General features: G+C 48.8%; 2 protein-coding genes across 2 annotated transcripts in view; one reads left to right on the top strand and one right to left on the bottom strand.

Annotated features, from left to right (window-relative positions):
• Positions 1 to 1,855: 1,855 nt before the first annotated feature.
• Ubald1 (UBA like domain containing 1) lies at positions 1,856 to 7,393 on the bottom strand. Its single transcript, XM_004627803.2, has 3 exons — positions 7,119 to 7,393; positions 3,492 to 3,554; positions 1,856 to 2,985 (listed from the first exon to the last, which is right to left on the bottom strand). Exons 1-3 carry the CDS (start codon positions 7,236 to 7,238, stop codon positions 2,635 to 2,637), a joined length of 534 nt encoding a protein of 177 aa, XP_004627860.1. The 5' UTR covers positions 7,239 to 7,393; the 3' UTR covers positions 1,856 to 2,634.
• A 4,632-nt stretch (positions 7,394 to 12,025) lies between these two features.
• Positions 12,026 to 21,802, top strand: part of Mgrn1 (mahogunin ring finger 1) — a 44,507-nt gene continuing 34,730 nt past the window's right edge. Inside the window, exon 1 of the mRNA XM_023711398.1 lies at positions 12,026 to 12,318. Within this exon, the coding sequence (XP_023567166.1) occupies positions 12,231 to 12,318 (88 nt within the window). The 5' untranslated portion in view covers positions 12,026 to 12,230. The remainder of the gene's footprint in view (positions 12,319 to 21,802) is intronic.

Raw genomic sequence — 21,802 nt, 5'->3', positions numbered from 1 at the left:
GTTCAGAGTTCCCACCTTGTCTAAGATACATTAAAATCAGGTAAGAGTTGAGTGTGGTAGTGCACACTTATAATCCCACCTATTTTTTGAGGGGAAAAATCCCACCTATTTGGAAGGCTGAGGCAAGAGGATCTCAAGTTTGAGGCCAGCCTATACAATTTAGCATGACCCCCTCTCAAAATACTTAAAGGGCCAGGGTACACTGTTTGCCGCAGCGCCCTATATTCCATTCCCAACACTGTGAAGAGAAAAACTAGCCTAGATCCTAGCAGCCTTCTCTAGGGCAGTTGCCTCAGGAGTAAGGCCAGGAATTCAAGTGTTTCACAAGGATTCGGGGATTTTCACTCTATAGGCTCAGGGATCAATTCTAGTAGTTCCCAAGCAACTGCCTCAGCATCTTCCAGGAGCCGTTTTATTTTTGGTAACAGCTTTTAGGTGTAACTGGCACACCATGAAGCTCACACCTTCTTGGCATAGCAAGTGGCTGTTAGTGGAGGCAGATGGCTTGCAGCTACCTCCTGGGGAAGTCTCTCCCAGGCTTGCCTAGTAGGGTCAGGAACCTTTGGTCTGCTGGCCTGACAGCTAGGTATGTAAACCCCAGGACTAGGGAGGAATCCTCCACTGGGGCAACTGCCTTTGTGATGGTCACAACTAGGGACACTACTAGATTTAATAGGTGGCCTGGATGCTGTGTGCATCCTAAGGTGTAGAGACAGTGATTTGGGGCCCAGATATCAACAGTGGTGAGGTTAGAAAGGCCAGACCTAGAACCTTTTAAGTCCTTTCTGTCCTAATGTAAGCATCTGAGACCTCCAGGTCCAGCTCACAGCGGTCCCCAGGACTTGGTAGGGTGGCCTCAGTGTCAGCATCTCCTGGGTGAGGATGTTGGTCTGGGACATCACTTTGGTACCAGTCAAGTACAGGGCACACAAATGTTGTTGGGTTCTTAAAACTTGGTGTTCAGCTTTCAACTACACAAGCTGGACATCATCAATAGGTGATGCTTACAGTCACCACAGCAATCTGCCTAAATGGTGCACATGGGACACCTAGCTTCATGAAGTGTGGCAGGTAACTGACCCCTTAACTCTCCTCTGCAAAATCTTTCCTTACCACTTATGGGTGTGAATGGCAGTGTTCCAAGAATTTCTCTCCATTCCAGAATGGAGAAGCTCCAGAATGAAGGAATGGGAGGCTAGAGCTCCCTCTCCTACCATAAAGGTGCTGTGGAGTGATGGAGGGGAAACATCTTTGGGCTGCTGCTGGAGGCTGGACTCAAGAGAGTCCAAGAGTACTCCTATATAAAACCTAGGAAAATGGAGGCAGCTGTTAACTGCCCAAAACTGGGGGGTCAAGATGTGTCCACCTGAGGGCCAACAAGATAGCTCAGTGGACTAAGTGCCTGCTTAGGCAAATGTAGGGATGGGGGGCTGATCCCCGAGACCACATGCCAGTCTCACCCCTGGGTGTGCTGAGCCCTCCAGTGAGACTGGGCATGGTGGTACATGCCTGCAATCCCAGTGGTGGGGAGGCTGAAAACAAGAGCACCACTATGAGTCAGGGCTGCATAGTGAGACCCTGTGCCAAATACATTTAAAAAAAAGAAAAAAAAAAAGATCTGTCCTACCTGTGTGGTGGGAGGGGTGAGGTTCTGGAGACACAGGTCAGAAAATTAACTTCATGGGAAAAGCTTTGGGTGGGCAGGAGTTTCTAGAGCACACTGTGGTTGAAAAAGACAATGAGAGGAACAGTGTGGAGCTCAGTGATACCAAAGATGACCTGTGCTCTGCTTGCCCCACCCACACATAACCAGCTGGTACCAGCCTAGGATGTGAGGCAAGACCACAGAGCCTGGTGACAGTTTGGAATTCTTCTCTTTTGTTAAAAGGGGGAAAGAAAGTAGAGACCAGGTACCCCTGGGCTCTGGGGAAGGCATGCAGTCAGTCCCAGCAGGCAGGCAATGGGGATGGGAGGATAGAGTCCTGGAGTTTCCCATAAACCTTTTCTCAAGGGGAACAGCAGTGCAGGCTGACAAGAGGGTGGTGGGGTGAGGCAGGGCCCTGGGGAGAGGGGTGGTGGGCCAGGACTTGGGGCTTGCTCTAACATGCAAAGTCCAGGTGCCCCATTAACTAGGTTGCTTTTTAAAGAGCGACATACAAACAAATACATATACACAGCTACACGCACACATGCGGAGAAGGCTCTGCATTCCCAAGTGTAGGGATCTAGGCTTGCTGGCTGTAGGGAGCTCCCAGTCAGTAGCCAGCCATGTCTCTGCTGGATGACTGTCCACAGTGCCCCGGGGCTAGGGCAAGGCAGGGCAGGGCAGGGTAGATGAGTCCTCTTCTGTGGGAAGGCTGTTCGGTCTCCAAAGTGCTGCTCACCAGGCACCCAAGCCACTCTGAGCCAAATCTGTGAGAGCTGGGGACCGCATGCCTCTGCTCCATGAACTTGCGTGTGTGTGGCTGTGCATGTTGGCACAAGATGTATCCCTGCCTGGCTAGAGTCCATCTCTCCCCTCCAGGGCTCCAGGGCGCAGGGGTGCAGACAGAGGAAAGGTGAAGGGGGCCCATGGAGACATCCTCTCCCCCGCCCCACGGGGTCCTGGCCTCCGGGAGGGGGGAGGGGCCTCTCTTATCTCTCTGCCTCCATGGCAGGGTGAGCCCTGGGTTCTGAAGCAGCTTGTTGAGGGGCCAGAGGTGGCCAGTTTGAAGCTGGAGAAGGGGGTGCTGGAGTCCACAGGGATGGCTGTGCCTGGTGGTGCTGTGGGCCCCCAGGGGGTGAGGCTGCAGTTGGCCAGCTGGGTGCCACAAAGCTGCCAGTGGCAGCAAGGGGGAAGTGTGGTGGGGGTGATGTAGCTGTTGTGGCCATTGGGCTGCCGCTACTGCCACTGTGGAAGCTCTCTGAAGCCTTGAGACGTGAGAACATGGTGAGAGCATCAGGGAAGTTGGGAGGTGTGGCAGGGGTGTTGGCAGGAGTGCACATCTGTGGGGAAAGAAAGGAGAGAGGGAGGGGTAAGCACCCCCTTTCTGGGAAGGCCCCAAGGTCCCCACTGCCTCTGAAGAGACAGGTGTCCCTATACCCTTTTCCCCAGATGCCACCTGAGTTTTGTCCTGGCCCAGTTGATGCCAATGCTGGGGCTCACAGGGAAAGGCACTGAGTTGGGCACACCCAGCTTTACTGGGGTACCTGGGCTACAGGTCCAAACACTGGCCAGTGTAGGGCCAGGAGGCACTTCCAGCCCCCTAAGTCAGCATAACACCCCCACTGTATAAGCAGAAGCCCAAGCTCCAAGGGCCAGTGTTACCTAGGTCCCACTGAATCCAGGGTGCCCACTAAGCCCACACTCCTGCAGGCCTATCTCAAGAAAGTTCAGCCACATGTCCACTGCCCTCCACTGGAAGCCTCCCTGGGCCAGGGGGTTACTTCCTCCATGTCCAGAACAGAAAGCCCCCAGTGGGGCTACATGTGGGTCTCCAGGGGACACTTACCATTTGGTGGTGGTGGTGGCTGTAGGGGATGTTGGTCTCCTGGAAAAAGGCGCTGAGGGCCGTCTACAGGAAGAAAGATTGTGCTTACCCTCCAGGACCCTCCCTAACCCTAGTTCCCAGGCTCCTCTGAGGCTTAACATTACCATGGGCTGGCCTCTGAGTGGAATAAGGTGAGATGAGGTAGCCAAAAACTAGCAGTGTACTGGTCAGTACCAAACCTGAGTTTCGCCCTGGAGATACTATCACCCATGGAGACACCATGGAACTGGAGGTAGGGTGGGCGGGTGGGTGACTAAGACTCACAAGGCTACTTGCCAGGTGACTCTTAGCTGCAGAGCCCACCCTTCACATACTCCTGACATTGTCCATGTGGCTCTAGGCAGGAAGACAGTACCCTCACTCTGTCTTATGAGGAAAGGCTGCATGGGTCCTCACTAAAGCTACCTAGTCCTCAAGTTTGATTCTGTGTCTCGTCCCCACCTAGACAGCAGCAAGTGTCTGCTCCTTTGAGTCCATTTTTTCCTCTTAATCAGGGGGATCTTGAGTTCAAACCTAGATGGCACAGACTGCTTCTTGGCTTTATTCCACCTAATTATCACATGGTACTACTCTATCTGGACCTCAGGGTTTCTATGCGTATCACAAATACCAAGTAATAGTGGCCTCCTCAGATCACAATGTTCCAGCTGGGAGGGCCTGCACTTAAGTGAAAGGATCTGGATTTCATACTCATCCACCCAAGCCTTGCCAAGAATGTCAAGGTGGTTAGCTGGAGGGTGGCTCTAACCCAGACAGGGACTGAAGACAGTTCCTGTAACAACTCCATGCTGGGAACATGACACTCCACCTTCTCCCTCCATACCAATACTCAACCAAGCAAGGTGCTGCCTTTTCAAGGTGGGGATGCTTATTACTACAGAAGCTGGCTTGGAATCACTTGCTTTACTAGATAGGAAAACTGAGAATGGAATGCCTTACTAGGGCTCACAAGTTAACAAAAGGCAGAGGTGGGGTTAGGACCCTGGCCTGAGACTCCAGGAGTCCTTGGGACTGCTCCAGGTGGTGGGTAAGGGCTGGAACCACCACTTCCAAGATCAACTCAGACTCCTAGAGGTCTCTGGCAATTGGGGGAGGGAGTCCAGGGAGCCCTCATGGGAGGTGCTGACATTTATCACACCTCCCCTGGGCCCCTGTTGGAAATAAGGGAGCTGGCTGTTCTTGTGAAAGTGCTGAGGAAGGAAGGGCCCTCTAAGTGTGTAAGGGGTCCTTCAGGCACTGCCAAGTCCCTGGCTTGGATCTGAAGTCATCTCCCCTGGCAAACCTGCTCTCCAGCTTGTACTGTACAATGGACTTCCTGGTTTCCCTTTACCAGCACACCCAGAAGCCCAGCCTGGTTTCCAGGACTTGCCCTCAGGGGTTTGTTTATTTTTTAAAATAAACTCAAATGAATTATTTTGACAATTTCCTGGAGATACCCTATCTGGGTGTCCAGAGCTCATGTAGGTGCTGGGTCTCTAAGCACTTTTCCTGGTGGCAGCAGTTACACCCCTCAGCCCAGGCTCACTTTGTAAACCCCAACCCAGAAGCCCAAAGGATGCCCCCAACTTTGTCCCCCAAAGCCCACCTCATGTGAGTATTCTACTACCTGCACAACTAAAGCCAAGCATGGTGGCATACACCTGTAATCCCAGCACTTGAGAGGCCAAGGCAAGATGACTGGGAGTTCGAGGCTAGCCTGGGCTACAAAGTGAGTTGAAGGACAGCTTGAACTGCATAGTGAAACCTTCTGTCTCAAAAAGACAAAAAATCTGCACAGCTAGCCAGAGGTCCCCTCCCCCTCCAGCCTCTGCTCCCATTAACACCTGAATCTGAGAATGTGACCCAGAAACACTACCCAGTGTGTGATGCCAGCCAGGTGGAGGCGGTCATAAAGGGGGATGGGCTAACCATAAAAAACCCCTCACTCGCTCCTAGGTAGAAGCCTGAGGTTTGGGGATTCACAGTCCACTGGCTCATACCCAAGTACTCCCCATTTTATAATCACTGAAACTGATACTCAGGGAACCAAGGGCACAGGTACTTGTATCCCTGGGCTGCTGGTGGCCACCAGAGTCCTCCAGTCTACAAGGCAGTCCTGACACTCCCATGGACAGAGTTCTTCCCCAGATCCTGCAATCTTCATAGCTACATTTTCAATTTAACCTGTGCTACCTGAGTGACACAGCCTGAGTATCTGACTCTGAAGGATAGGCTCAGTGTTCTGCAGGCAGGGAGGGAGCCCTGTATATACAAGTGGGACTCAAGCAAACTGTCATGAATGTGGTTTTGCAAGTTTTACCACAACCAACCCTAGAGACAAACCGGGCTGATGGTTGCTGGAGCGGTGGGGAGCAGGGAGCTTCCTTTGGGTGGGGCTGCAGTAGAGGAGGCAGAGAGCTGGCCATTCAGGGCTTAGAGGCTGACTCACATAGCTCTCCTCTGGTACAGGTGTGGAAACTGAGGCCCGAGAGAGCAGCCTCTCCTCTCCTGGATGAAGACAAGTCTTGGGAGGGAAAAGATGAGCAAGGTGGGAAGGATGCATCTGGGTGGAAAAGCTGCCTTCACAGCCAATCCCAAGCTAGGGACATTCTGATCATCACCCTGCCCAAAGCAAACCGCCTGAGAGCCCCCTGGACGCTCAAACACTGTCTCTAGGATGGGTCCCAAGGAAACTAGGTTCTGGGCTAGAGCTGGGCACGGACACAGACTGGCTAAGGCTGTGACCCTACATCTATCAGGGACACCACTCCAGAGCCTGGTCTTATCCCTGCATATCACCACGGCAGTGATGGCAGGGGTCTTTGAATTGGAGGTCAGACGGCCTCTAGGGAGCACCAACAGCTTTGGGACACTACTACCAGAGACCTCATGAGTGAGATATGAAGTCAGACGAGCAGCAACGTCTGCCCAAGTGACTTGTGCTACTGACCCCTACATTACTCCCAGAGCAGCCGCAAAGGCACAGGTTCCTCTCCTTGCCCAGAAGATACCTAGACCCGCAGAACGACCCCCAGTCACACCTCTGGGCCAGTGTACACACATGCACACCTCTGCATTGTATAGAGGCTCCAACACACTGCCCATACACTCCACGCCATGTATGTATACACACACCGCACGGTCTTGGGCATGGCACCCTCTACAAACCGGCCCAAGTGTACATGCTGAACATATACCAAACATGACACGAGTATCTCGTACCTGACACGCAGACGGGCGGACTGCGCGTCCGCACACGCACCCACATGTTCTCAGCCCTCTATGTGCCCCGCTGACGCCAAGCGCGGTGCGTGCGTAAACACAAATGCACATGTACATGTACGCACACGCGCGGGCCGCCCACCGGGCACACAGACCAGCCGCCGCCGGGCGACTCCGCCCTCGGCCCGGCGGGGCCCGACCCGGAGCGTCCTCCTTCCGGCCGGCCACCGCCCCGCCCTCGGCCGTTACCCGGACAAAGGGGGGGGGTCGCCAAGCGGACCTCCGGGCGGAGGGCACGGGCCTGGCCGTCGGACGAGCGGATAGAGCCCTCTGCCCGGCCCAGGGGGCGCCCCCGGCACGTGTCCACGCCACCCACCCAGCGCGCACCTCGAACTGCCAGTGAGCCGCCTGCAGCAGCTGCTTCGCCTGGTCGGCCGCGCAGCCCGCCGTGAGCACGAACTGGTTGATCATGACCTGGTGCTTGAGCTCGTCCATGTTCACCGACATGGCGCCGTCGCGCTGCCCGCTCCGGCCGCCTGCGCGCTCGCGCCGCGCCTCACGCGTCCACCATTAGCGAGCCGGCTCCAGCTAATACAAATATTTACCGTGCGCTCTGACTCGCCGCGCCTCGCGGCCCCAGCGGCCGGCGAGGCATGCTGGGACCTGTAGTCCGCGGCACCCACGCCGCCGCCGGGCGGGATGGGAGGGTGGGTCTGGTAGCCGAACGCCTACGGGGCGAGCCGCTGATCAGAGAAATGGGTCCAAACGCCAGGATTCCGGGACTTGGAGACCCTGCAGCCCCTAGAGAGGAGACCCCATGAATTTCACTAGCCAAATTCAATGCACTAGGCCTCAACACACAGTAGGCGCCAATAAATATAGTCCTGTGAACTAAGAAGTCGGCTTTTCCAGGCGCTGCTAAAAGTCACCGCCTTCAGGAAGCCTTCGAAGAGCTCCCAGAGCTCTCTCTCCTTGTCCTCCCTCGTTTGGCTCTCGGCCAGGCAGAAAGGAGCGTCTCGAGATAGACGCGGCGCCCAGGACAGGCGGACGAGGCCGGTAGCTTCTAGAGTTTTGGGGTCCCCCTCCCTGAATTACCCACTTTCCCACGCAACAGCTTGTGCTCTCCGCCAGAAATCTGTGTTCTGAGCACGGGGACTCTAGGACCACGCGGAACCAGTTTCGGAATCACTATGGACTTACCTTCCCAGGATGCACCGGTTTATTTGCATCTTTCTGTTCCTAGTGACGTCAGCCGAGAGAGGCCGTGCCTCGGCCAATGGGCTGCTGCGGGGTGTTAGGACCTGGCCATATAAGGTAAACAAAGCTAGCAACCCAATGAGGCGGCGGCGAGGGCGGGCGGGGGCGCATCACGTGCAGGAAGGGGGCGGGGCTGGGAGCGGGGGTGGGGCGTTGCGGGTTGTGTTTACAGCTCCGCACATGCCACTTCCGGTTGACGTAGCAGGTGGGAGAGGGCGCTAGGCTGGGATGGGGGCGGCGGTGACAGGCAGTGGCGTGAGCCCGCGGGTATCTTAGTCTGTTTTACGTTGGCCTGATTCCTTGTGCTTCCTAGACTCACTTTCTTTCTTTGACCCCAATATCATGTTGGCCTGTTATGTGCCTGGCTTTGACCAGGTCCCGGGTTGTAGAAGAGCAAAACCAGCAGGGGAGAGTAGTGTTTGTGGGAAATCCCAAGTATCCTAAGAAAGCAAGCATGGGCCTTGGGAATGGGCGAAAGGCCACTCAAGGTTTATAATAGATCTGATCAATAGTTCCAATCATGAGGCCTGTGAGATAGTTCTGCCATGTAAAGTGCCTGCTTAGGCAGGCACAGGGGGCAGCAGTTCAATCCCTGGCACCACATGCCACTCCAGCCCCGCCCTCAGGGTGGGCCGAACTGGCCAAAAAAACAACAAAAAGTTCCTATCATGGTCACTGTAGTTGTGACAGTGTGGCCGGTAGATTCAGTTCTAATAAGGTAGATAGGGCCAGGGAGATAGCTCAGTAGAATAAGCACTTGTCTGGCAAGCAAAAGGTCCTGAGTTCAATCCCTAGTACTGAAAAAAAAAAAAAAAAAAAAAAAAAAAAAAAAAAGAGTTAAGCACCTGAACCCTGCCAGAGTCTCTTAGGGGCTAGTGTTAGAATTATGGGGCTGCTGGTAGACAGTGCCTAAAAGTTCCAGGTTGGAGTGATAGGATGTGGGTGAGACCTAGATAGCTTAGAGGTTTAGCAAAGGATCATGCCTCTGAACTGGAAGTCACCAAGTGTTCCCCTTCCCTAGACAGGTACCTTAGTCCTGGCAGAAGGCCTCTATCCACAGGAAATGGGAGTTTGGAACTCTTTCCTGTCCTGGTAGGATGACTAAGGGGCAGTAATGGTTTTTTGTTTGTTTTTTGTTTTTTTCCTCTTCAAAGGTAGTCATTTATTTATTGGGGCCATAATGTTTTGCACATCTTCCTAGTACAAAGGTATTTTTGCTCTTGCTGAGAATCTCCCTTATCTCTATGAAACATCATAGGCATGAATTAATGTGAACAAAGTGCCTAGCACAAGGTCAGCACACGGTAAGAGGCAGTTCTGAGTAAGACTTCTAATTCCATTGTTGCCATGGGGATCGGGACAGAGCGTGGTCGAAGGTGGGCAGGTTTGAGAAGGAAACAGACCTGTCAGTCTTGACTCCTCCACTAGCTTTGGTTTTCTGTTCTGCAAACCTCTCAGCTCTCCCAGTGGTGTTCTGGGAAATTCATATCTATGAGGTGATTAGCACAAGGCCTGGCAATCAGTGCACCAGTTCTAATACACCTTTGCCTCCATCTGGATCACTTTGGGAAGACCAGGCACCATTTTACAGATAAGGAAGCAGAGGCTGGAAACTAGTTTTACACTCTGTCATTGTGAGCCAGTGGAAAAGATCCAGTCCCCTTTGGTCCAGCAGTGTGTTTCTGGCAAGGGAGGGTGGGCTCTATCTACTGGTTTTTTGTTTGTTTGGTTTGTTTGTTTTTGCTTATGGAAGCAAGAAGCACCTCTTCTCACCTGCAATCCTCTTACCACCTCCATACCTGCTCAGGCTTGCCCAGCCCTGAAGGAACGCTCCCAGACCAGCCTGCTTTGCAGGGCAGAGGAAATGGAGCTGGTAGGAGCAAAGGTCACCCTGCTGGCCCCCAATCACCACCTCAGTCCGCTTGTTTTCTTAGATATGGTAGAGAAGAAAAAATAATTTTGTTTTCTCCTAGGATCAGCCTAGCTGGAGGGTGGACTTTGACTTTCTTAACAGGCTGAGGTGGGACAGCTGGGACTAGAAATGAGGGAGAGAGAGAAGAAAAGGCATTTCCAGTACCACCTTTGTCTTGAGAGCCAGGGAGGTTGAGGAACTTGTCAAAGTTCACATGGCCAATCAGTGGAAGAAGATATCTTTCCAAACTAGCCTGGGCTTTGTGTCTAGCATCTTCTACTATTTGATCCTTGTTGTCTGACTCATCACTTGTCACATAGTAGTTGCATGGTAAATATTTGTCTAAGAAATAAATGAGCCACCCAAGATGTTGATAGTGGAACTTCAGATCAAATCAGGAAAGACCTGTCTTCTGAGCTGAGTGTTGATATTGAACAATATTGCTGGAGGGTCTTTGACACACCTTGAATCCGAAACACTTAATATTTAATGAGGGGCTGGGGAAATAGTTCAGTGAAATAAGAAGGTCCTGAGTTCAATCCTTGGTACCACCGGGGTGGGAGGACTATTTAATGAAAGGTCCAACTAGCAAGACAAGAAACATGCACTTAATACTACTTTTCATTTTGAGCATTAGAATCCTCAGGACTCTCCTTCACCATGATCAGAGAGGGAAGTAAATTGAATGCAGTGTTGATATGTGGACAAATGCATATATAAATATGTAATTTAATGGAAAAATTTTTTTCTTGTTTTTGGGACAGTATCTTGTTACATAGTCCTTGAACTCAGTATGGAACCCAGGTTAGGCTGAAACTCATGGCAATCTTCCTGCTTCGGCCTCTCTAGTAGTGAGATTACAGGGGTGTGCCATCCTGCCCAGCTGAAAAGAATTCTTAAATAAGGGAATAAAGACTGCATTGAGAGGGGATGCCTTCAAGTTCATTGATCAGGAGGCAAGAGACTTGAAATCTAATACATTGAAATAGTATTGTCTCTGGGGACACAGGAAGGTCCTTTAGGTAGGAATAAATCTCAGCCTTGCCACTTTTTGCTGTGCTATCAGCTAGAATGTATACTTTTTCTAGTCTTAATTTCCTCTTCTGTACATTGAAAACATAAAACTCAGACTTTTTAAAATTTTTTATTAGAATGCATTATCAGAGAAAATTTAAATGAGTGATTGGTACAAACCCCTCAGCATCATACTTAGGCTATAACAAGTGCTCACTAAGTGTGCATCATGATTGTAGGTCGGGCAGATTTAACCAGCTACCTCTAAGACCAAATATACAAGTCCTTCATCTTAAGTCACTTGGATTTCTCAGCAATCATTGGATCCTGCTTTTTCAGGAAAAGTAGGAACATTTTAATGTGTGGTGGATTTGACACTTCAAGTCTTAGGCTTCCCAGTTAGTTGGCACAGCAGTCTTGACTTGCTAAATAGTCTTTTTGGAGCTCCAGGTTCTCAACTGACCTTACCGATGTGTGTAAGAGTCCAAAGCCAGGAAACACCTTTCAAGCTGAGGTTCCATTCCTAACCCTGATACTTGGAAACTTGCCTCCAGCACATGCTCTGTACCTCAGTTTCCCTAGTATAAAATGGGGAGATGTCTGCTGTCTTGGCGGGCTGTAACACTGTATCCTGAAAGGAACGTTTGGACAATTGTGGGTCCAGGGCAGTGCTTAGGTTTTTTTCCTTTGGCGGAAAAAGAGATTGAACTCAGGACCCTGCGCTTGCCAGGCAAGCGCTTACTCTACTGGGCCATCTCCCCGGCCCCTTGTACTTAGGGTTTTGACCAAGGTTCACGCTGGTGACTGCTTCCTCCGTGAGCACTGACGGGGCGGGAGATGAACCCTGAGAATTAGGAAGATCCGAGATGTTTTAGACATGGTGGCGCTGGTTCCACCAAAGGCTCTACGAATCAACAGGTCAGGAAGACACCGAGGAGCTACGGGACCAGCGCCGCTCTCGGGTCTCTGAGGGACGACCCTCTCGCCTTGGGCCGAGGGGGGGGGTCTCCCTTCCCCGCGCGTGCGCTGCGTGGCTGACCCAGGCTGACCGGTCTCCGCGAGGGGCACTCTGGGAGGCGTAGTGCGCAGGCGCGCTCGCCGCGCCGCGGCCCGCAGCGTCTGGGCGCCGCGGACTCCATTTCCCGAGGAGCTGCGGGCGGGAAGGCGGGTCGCAGTGGCGTCTGGCCCAGCCTGTCGGGGTGGGGGCCTGGATCAAGGCACAGCTGTGGCCGTGCGGCCGTCGGGCCTGGTTCTGATCATGTTTGCGTGAGGATACTGCCGCTGTCGCTGCCCAAGTCCCGTCCCGCGCCTTCATCATGGGCTCCATCCTGAGCCGCCGCATCGCGGGGGTGGAGGATATCGACATCCAGGCGAACTCCGCCTATCGCTACCCTCCCAAGTCCGGTGAGCGTCCTGCCAGGCGCGGCTGGAACGCGGGCAGGAAGGCGCAGCCCCGGCGGTGGAGCGAGGTTGGGCACGGAGAGAAGGGGAGGCTCCTGCGCGGCCGCGGCCCTGAGCAGCTGGGCACCCGTGGGAAGCCCCGGGCCGCCCTTGTCCCCCATTCTGAGGCGTGGTCGGGCCCAGGACGGACTGTCCACGTTCAGATCCAAAGCGGCTCCTTCCTGGCTCTTGACCTTGGCCAGTCCCGTAGCGCGGCCTCTGTTGGTCTGGGCGCGGTGCTCCGCGCTGGGCCTGGCGTTTGTAAAGTGCGCTGTGAAGGTTGCGCACCGAGGCTGGGTTTCGTGGTCTTTGGAGGCGTGGTGTGAAGACCTGGCCCGGGGTCTGGGCACTTTACGTTCGATCTCATCTGAGGCTTGACTTTTCTGATGTGTGGGTCGAGGAGACCTTGCCGCCCCCAGGCAGATGATTGTGATTGAGAGGGAAGAGCCCTGGGTCCTTGCCGTCAGAGGGCCAGGGTCTTCAACCAGGATGGAAAACTGGAGACCTGCTGGTTTCTGGCTGAGGCTCCTGAGCCATTAGGAAAAGTGACTTTCCTAAGGCCTCAGAGCTGGATGAAAGCACAGCTGGTACAAGAATCAGATGTTTAGCTCCAGGAGAAGCCTTGTTTTCCATTGTTTGGTGCCTTGCTGTATGGCCTGACGGAACTTTTAGCTTCAGTTCCTCCCTCTCCATCTTCTCCTGGGCCATTTGCAGTAGAAAGCAGAGAAGAAAGATAAGGATACTCAACAGGCCCGGTTTCCTTCTCATGTGGTCCAGGACTACCTGCTCCTATGAGAGGGGCAGTTTGTTAAACTTTCCCAGCCCTGCCTCAGACAAGCTGGCGCCTAGCATCCTCTATTTTATTTTTTAATTTGTCATTTTTCTTTTTTAAGAGATTTATTTGGTACAGGGTCTTGCTATGCAGCTTGGACTCATGTCTCAGCCTCCTCAGTGCTGAGAATATAGGCATGTATCATCACACCGGTTTTAATGGCCGGCATAGCGCATGACATGCAGTACCAGGGGTCAAACCAGTGTCCCTGTGCTTGCCAGACAGGCGCTTAGACCACTGAGCTGTCTCCCTGGCCCCTTTCTTTTTCTTTTTGTGACAGGGTTTCTCTGCATTTCAGGTTGTCCTTGAGCTCACTTTGTACCTTAGGCTGGCCTCGAACTCACAGCAATCGTCCTACCTCAGCCTCCTGAGTGCTGGGATTACAGGCATCAGCTGTTCCGGACTGCATCCTCTATTTTAAATCCATAGCTCAGCTGAGTCTGATGTCCATCAAGTTTGAGAAAATGCGCCCTGCTTTGATTTTGGAAGGGGGGGGAAACGGGACGATGACGACGACGACGATGACGACAACACACACAGGGATACAGAGGCGGGAAACTGGCACAGTTGGAGTACAGTTGGAAGGCTTTGTTAGCTGACCAGAGCATACTGCTGCCTGCAGTGCAGGGACATTGCCATTCCTGTTTGTATCTGAGGCTCAAATGTAGGAAAGCCTGACCTGGTGTGAGGCCATGGCCCTGGGAATGCCCAGGGGGAATGCACTAGTGCTGTGGTAGTGAACCTATGGCACTCCTGCAGCAGCAGGATGTTTGTATCATTGAAAGTTGTGAAAGGTTTGCCATCACTGCTGTAGTTACTCTGAGGCTGATAACCTCATATCAGAGAAGTTGTTTGCTATTGACCTCTCCACATGTTCTTCCATTGGTTTTTGGCTGAGGTGACTTTGGTCAAATTACCCAAACTCTCCCCTCCTCCACTCTGTTTCCTCACTTGTGAAATGGACAAATAGCGTATGTATACTATAAACTATGTATGGCAAGTGAAAAATTCTGAGCAAATGTTGGGTGTTTATTGCTTGAATAGGAAAACAGGTAAACTGGTCCTGAGCCTAACAGCAGTTCACTGTGGCATAACATATCAGAACGCTCATTGAGACATTTCCTGGGAAATGCAAACCTGGGACCTGCACACTTTACAACAAACACGTGGCACTAATAGCACCACTTTCTCATTCCACTGCGGTAGGCATTGGCAGTTGCTCATGTTGCTTCTTCTCACTGAGCCTGAATTTGGTTTCAGAATCCATTACAGAACTCTCCAGCCAGCTGCAACTAATAACTAATCAGTTGGCGTTGGCCCTGCAAGTAAAATCCACTGGCCATCTGGTTTGTGCTGCTGCAGTAGACAACATGTTCTAGGCCTGCCCAGTCCAAAGGCTGCCCTGTCCACCTGTCCAGCTACTACTTTTTCCCTTTCTGTTCTCTTTCTTTTAGGGTGTATGAGAGAGAGAGAGAGAGAGACAGACAGACAGACAGAGACAGAGAGAGGTGTAACTTTTTTTTCTGGTCTTCTCACTTTGCATGAGATGTCAAGATCCTCCTGTGCCTGGTGCTTCCAGGCTCCCCAGAAGTCCATTGGGTCAGGAAGAGTCAATTTTAGACAAAAGGGACCCTATTTTACTTCAGTGTTTCTCTGAGTGTGGACTTGAGTCCACAGAGATGTTGGTGATGATTTGGGGGACCAGTCAGCTTTCTGAGAAGCTGTCCTTTCAGGTTGCTGTCAGTTTTGTTGATTTTGTCAAGAGAAGATAATATGGATGCTATTTGTTTATTTGTAGTGCTGTGGGGACTGAACCCAGAGTCATGCATGTTAATAAGTACACATCCTACGGATGAGTTTACCTCCCCCCCCATCATGCTGCTAGTACTTTTTAACATCTAACACAAATTTTCTTTTTCTTTTTTCCCCCATAATTTTATTGAGAAACAAATAGCAATGAGACAGTTTCAAACCAAATTGGTAGGACAATTTCAATAATTAACACATTGCATACATTTTTCCTAGTGGTTAATTGCTGTACAAGATGCGGACATGATATCCTATTTACAAACACCATTAGAACAAATCCCTCTTTTCATTAAGAGAATGTAACTATATATCTATCCTAACCACTTTGAATACACAGATACAAAATGGACATTCATCTGTATCCCCTTTTTTGTTAAGTTCTGTTATTTGAATATTATAGGTGTGTAAACTCAGCAAAATATTCTAAAAGAGTCCAGTAGTCCATAATAGTATTGGGTCTTCCGCTTGACTGGCAATGTCAGAAATTGTTGACCTGAGTCCCCTACAGCTCAGCATAACAGCATGGCTTTACTTCTTATACTTCGTTTTTATTTTTAATTTTATTTGTGTGTGTGTGTGTGTGTGTGTGTGGCCAGCTCAGCCCACCAAGGGGCGGGGCTGGCTGGCATGTGGTGCTGGGGGATTGAACCGTGGTCCCTGTGGTTTGCTACAGCTTGTTCTAAGTAGATGCTTTAGACCACTGAACTATCTCACCAGCCCCTTATACTTCGTTTTTATACTTTTCTGCTGGATGGGTTAAGACCAAGGTAAAGCAGGACCTATGCAACAAGAGTTGTAACTTTTGGATCTGATAAGGTTAGTGAAATCCCTTCAGGATTTATGCTGAGATCCTGTACCTCAGACTGTAGAACCTTTGTCAGTGTCAGCCATGTGGATGAGTCACGGCCATTGCTTGGCCATTGTGCGCTCTGTGAAAGCCTGAGAGAATGTTTTCTCTCCATGTGACTCTTCTTAGGCACACTCTACATCATCGATCACTTTCCTCTTTGGCCCCATAATCTTGATCAGAAAATTTGGGACACTACCGAGTTACATGACGTTACAGTACAAGTTCTTTTTTTTCTTTTTATTTATTTATTTATTTTCTTTTGGTGGAACTGGGGATTGAACTCAGGCCCTTGTGCTTGGCAGGGAAGCGCTTAATCCACTGAGCCATCTCCCTGGCCCCTGCAGTACAAGTTCTTATATGTCTTTCCTGAGTCTTAATTGACCTTGGAAGGCCAGGGCCAAAATGTTGGCTTTCCTTGCGGCCCTCCTTTTTCTCTAATTTTGGTCTGCAAACTTAGGTTGTTAACCATCTATAACACAAATTTTCTTCATAGACCTTTCAGCATGCACTGCAGTAGTGCTTTTTTTTTTTTGGAAGTTTTGAGAAAAGATCTCAGTAAGTTACCCAGTCTGGCCTCAAGCTTCTGGTCTTCCTGTTTCAGCCTCCTGAGTAGCTGAGATTATAGGCATGTGCTGCCACACTTTGCTTATCTGCAGCTTTATTGAGGTATAATTTGGATACTGTACAACTCATCCATTGTAAATATATGACTTGATTTTTTTTTTTTTGTACTGGGATTCAAACTCAGGACCTTACACTTGCCAGACAGATGCTTGAGCTACTGAGCTATATTCCCAGACCTCAACTTTTTTCTTTAATGACTTTGTGTGTGTGTGTGTAACCGGGGATTGGACTCAGGCCCTTGCGCTTGCCAGGCAGGCGCTTATTCCACTGAGCCATCTCCCCAATCCCTATGGCTTCATTTTTAATAAATTGGTAGTATTGTGTAGACACTGCCACAATCGATTTAGAAATTTCTTCTTGCCCAATTTTTTAAAATTTTTATTTTATGTATTTGGTACAGGGTTTGACTGCGCAGCTTGGACTCATAGTGATCCTCCTGTTTCAGCCTCCCCAGTGCTGGGATTGCAGGCATGTGCCACCATGCCCAGTTTTGGTGGCCGGCTTGGCGTGTCCAGGGCAGGACCAGCGAAGTGTGTGGTACCAGGGATCGAACCCAGCTCCTCATGCTTGCCTAGGCAGGTGCTTAGACCACTCAGCTATCTCTGTGGCCAGTCCCCAAATTTCTTGGTGCCAGTGTAGTCAGTCTCTGTCTTCTCCCCCCATCCATTTACTGATCTGCTTTCTGTCTTATAAAGTTTGCTTTTTCTGGTCATTTCTTATAAATGGAATCATATTTAAGTGGTTTGTGTGTCTGGTTTGACTTAGCTTTTTGAGGTTCTTCTTCTGTATGGTATTTATCTACATTTCTGCTGTACAGTCTATACATTTTATCTTTTTATAGATTAATGAACATTTAGGGCTGGTGAGATGGCTTAGTGGTCTAAAGCACCTACTTAGAACAAGCTTAGCAAATCACAGGGACCGCGGTTCAATCCCCCAGCACCACATGCCAGCCAGCCCACCCCCTGGTGGGCTGAGCAAGCCACACACACACAAATAAATAAATAAATTAAAAAAAAATTAAAAATAAAAAAAAAGATTAATGAACATTTAGGTTATTCATTAATTTAGTAATTCATTTTGACTTATGAATAATGGTGCTGCAAACATTTATGTACAGTTTTTGTGTGCATTGGCTGTATACCTGAGATAACTACTTAACCCCCTCTTTTTTTTTTTTTTTTTGGTGGTACTGCAGATTGGATAGGAACACTCTGCTACTGAGCAACATGCTCGCCAAACTTTTTTTTTTTTCTTTTTTAAATTTATTTTAAATTTTGGTGCAGAGTTGCCTGGACTGGCCTGGAACTTGTGATTCTCCAGCCTCCTGGGTCACGGGGCTTGTAAGGATACATTACTGGGCCCTACCTAACCTTTTTTTTTTTCCTTTTTCTTGGTACTGGGGGTTGAAATCAGGACCCTGCACTTGCCAGGCAAGTGCTTATTCTACTGAGCTATCTTCCTGGGCCCTTAACCTTTTTATTTTGAAGCAGGGTTTCACTGTGTACCCCAGACTGGCCTCAAAGTCTTGCCTCAGCCTCTCAGGGTTGGGATTATAGATGTGCACCACCATGTCTGGCTTACATTTAACTTTTTGAGGAATGTCAAGACTGTTTTTCAAAGTGACTACCATTTTATATTTATTTTCAGCAGCAGCGTAGAAGGGACCATTACTGCACATTAAAAAAAAAAATACATCGTTATTTATTCATTTATTTGATACAGGGTCTCACTACACAGCTTGGACTTATAGTGATCCTCCTGTCTCAGCCTCCTCGGCACTGGGATTGTAGGTGTGTGAGCTATACCATGCCTAGTTTTGATGGCTGGCTTGGTGCTGGGCCAGCCTGGCATGTAGTACCAGGAATCAAACCTGGATCCTTGCCCTTGCCAGGCAAGTGCTTAGACCACTGAGCTATCTCCACAGCCTCCATCTTTTTTATTTTAGCCAACCTAGTGGATATAAAGTAGGGCTAGTCAGATATCTTAAAATTGGTCTAAAGAGAGCTGGAAGGGCTGGGGAGATAGCTCAGTAGAATAAGCACTAGCCTGGCAAGTACAGAGTCGTGAGTTCAATCCCCAATCTATCTTAAGTTAGATTAAAGCACCTGCTTAGGTAGGTGCAGGGACTGGAGTTCAGTCCACCCCTGTGTGCCTCACCGGCCTTGCCACTGGGGTGGGCTGAGACTGTGATTGAGACTGGGCATGGTAGCATGGGCCTGCAATCCCACTCTTGGGAGGCTAAAAACAGGAGAATCACTATGAGTCTGATCTGTGTAGTGAGACCCTGTACTAAATACTAAATAAAGAAAGAAAGTAGTCCCTCGCTGGAGTTGTGAATTGCATTTTCCTCCTGACTGGTAATGTTGAGCACTGCTTCATGGGCACTGCCCCATTTGCATATGGGATGTGTGTGTGTGTGTGTGTGTGTGTGTTTGTGTGTGTGTATGTGAGTGAGAGAGAGAATATGAATGAGAATGTGAATATGAATGTCAATGTAAGTCTCTTGTCCAATTATTTTGAGGCAGGGTCTCTGTAATTTAGGCTGCCCTTTAACTCACTGTGTAGTTTAGGCTGGCCTTGAACTCACGTGATCTTCCTGCCTCAGCCTCTCAAGTGCTGGGGTTACAGGCATGCACCAGTGCATCCAGCGTGCGCATATTCTCCCCCCCCCCTTTTTCCAGCTCTCTTTTGAACCATTCTTTTTTTTTTTTTTGTGGTGCTGGGGATTGAACTCGGGACTCTACACTTGCCAGGCTCGTGCTTATTCTACTGAGCTATCTCCCCGGCCCTTCCAGCTCTCTTTTGACCAATTTTAAAAACTGAATTTGAGTTGTAAGTGTTGTTTAGGTATTCTTCATACAGTTTTGTTTTTTTTTTTTTAAATCAGCCATATGAATATTTTCTCCTAAGACTAGCTTGTATTTTGAGCAGTTTTCAGTTTTAGAGAATGTCAGTTTATCTTTTTTTTTTTTTTTTTTTTTTTTTTAGGTAATGCTTTTGTAATTTTAAGACTTTTAAGCCAAGGTTACCAAGATTTTTTTTTTCTATTTGTAGTTTGAGCTTTTACATTTAAGTCTATGATTGATTTTTTATTATTTTTTTAATGTTTCTGTGGCTTTCATAGCATATGGTGGTGCATTCCTGTAGTCCTAGCACCCTGAAAGCTGAGGCAGAATCACAAGTTCAAGCCTAGCCTGGGGAGTTTTGCAATTTAAACCTTGCCTTAAAATAAAAAGAGAGGGGCCGGAGAGATGGCTCAGTGCAATAAGTGCTTCCCTGGCAAGCTCAAGGGCCTGAGTTCAATCCCCAGTTCCATCAAAATAAATAAATAAATAAAAAGCATGCTAAGAGTGTAGCTCAGTGCAAAGGCCCTGGGTTCAGTTCCCAGTCCTGAAAAAAAAAAAAAAGAAAGATTTGTTTGTTTTGCATATGGGATCATTATTCCAGTAAATAATACCGGAATAAATCATTATTCCAGTAAATTAATCATTTAGTGCAAAGCCGATCTTTTTTCCATCAGTTGCCTTTGTTTTTTGTTTTTTTTTTTTTCAAAACTCAGTTAACCATTTAGATAGCATTTGTTTCTGCACTTTGCTCTGTTTCTTTGATTTATATGTCTGTACCAATGTTTCGCAGCTGGGATAATTTTGCCCTCTAGGGTGGTAGAAGCCGTGTTTTGTCATGGGGGAGTGTGTATGTGTGGTGCTGGCGTGGAGTGAGTAGATACCACAGAGCTGCCTCCCACAACCAAGAATTATTGGCCTCATAACATCCACAGTGCTGAGATCTGAAAACCCTTGTCTGCCTTTATACTAATAGTACGTGGCTTGTTTACTGAAGCTTGATGGTAAATTGTGATGTCAGCTAGCACAAGTTTTTAACTATTCTTTTTTTTTTTTTTCAGAATTGTTTTGGGTATAGTGTTGTAGTATTACAGTTTATTAAAAAAAAAAGTTTACAGCTCCTAGACAGTGTTTACATCTCCCAATAAGCATTGCAGCATACCAAGACCAACAAACCAAGTGGCACCAGGGTTTTGCAGGCATGTGTACAGCTTTATTCACACCAGTGGGCTTGACTGGGATCCTTTACCAAAATCCTTGGTTACAGGATTTACAACCAAGTAGGAGGCAGAAGAACAGAGTGTTTGCCATTAGTTGACTGGACAGAAAGTTACACTGAATTTCATCCTCTTAGCATATAACTAAGATAAATTACAGGTTACGTGATTGGCCAAGAAAGTTGCAGTGGATTCCACCTTCTTAGCAAATAGCTGAGACAGAAATAAGAAGTTATATTAGTTGGGGTTGGGGTGGGGAAACAGAAACTTAACAGAGAACAAAAGGCTTATTGAAGGCCAAAAGGAGGGATGCTGAAGCAGGGAGGACTCCTGTTTGGGAGCAAGTGTTTTGTTTTGTTTTTTTCTTTTTCTGCTTTAATACTAGATAATTTTGTATAAAGCTTACAAGTTCTTGTCAATTTCTATAAGAAAGTTTAATTCTGATAGGGACTACATTGAATGTGCAGATCAATTTAAGGAGAATTGCCATCTTTCAGTGCAAACTCTTTGCATCCATGAGCATGGTCTGTCTCTCCCTAGGGGATCTTTTTTTTTTTTTTTTTTTCCGGAACCGGGGATTGAACTCAGGCCCTTGCGCTTGCCAGGGAAGTGCTTATTCTACTGAGCCATCTCCCCAGCCCTTTCCCTAGGGGATCTTTACCTTCTTTTTTATTTATTTATTTATTTATTTATTTATTTTTTGGTGGTACCAGGGATCGAACTCAGGACCTTGTGCTTGCCATATCCCTGGCCCCCCTTTATTTTTTTGAGACAGAGTCTCACTAAGTTGCCCAGGCTGCCCTCAAACTTGGGATCTTCCTGCTTCACCCTCTGTAGCTAGGATTACAGGTGTTTGTCACTGTGTCTAGTTCTACTACTTTTTTTAGATTCTTCCTTTCTTCTGGAAAATAATACTAGTTTTCCCAGCCTAGTAGTGATATAAAGTTCCTTTCTCATAATTTTTAAACTAAAAGTTGTTTTTGATTAAAATATTAAATACAATTATGTACTTAAGTAATGACACCGGGCTTGCAGTTTGGGGAATACTGTTTTTGTTACAGATCCTTACTTATACATGGGGACACTGAGTCCCAGAGGTGGGTGTGAGTCAGGATCACACAAGAAGTTCATGGCTTAGAGTCCCAGGTCTGCCCGCTTGCCTGCATGCGGCTGTGAGGGTACTGATAGTTGTAAGAGGCCAGTCTGAGTCAGTCTCTCTGGAAGCCTCCATTTTGGGCAGAGTTAACAGTACCTGTTGAAATAGTATTAT

The sequence above is a fragment of the Octodon degus genome, unplaced genomic scaffold (genome assembly GCF_000260255.1).
Source record: "Octodon degus isolate 3935 unplaced genomic scaffold, OctDeg1.0 scaffold00021, whole genome shotgun sequence".
Lineage (NCBI taxonomy): Eukaryota > Metazoa > Chordata > Mammalia > Rodentia > Octodontidae > Octodon > Octodon degus.
The sequence above is the reverse complement of the archived record's forward strand: the minus strand, read 5'-3'. Positions and strand labels throughout refer to the sequence as shown.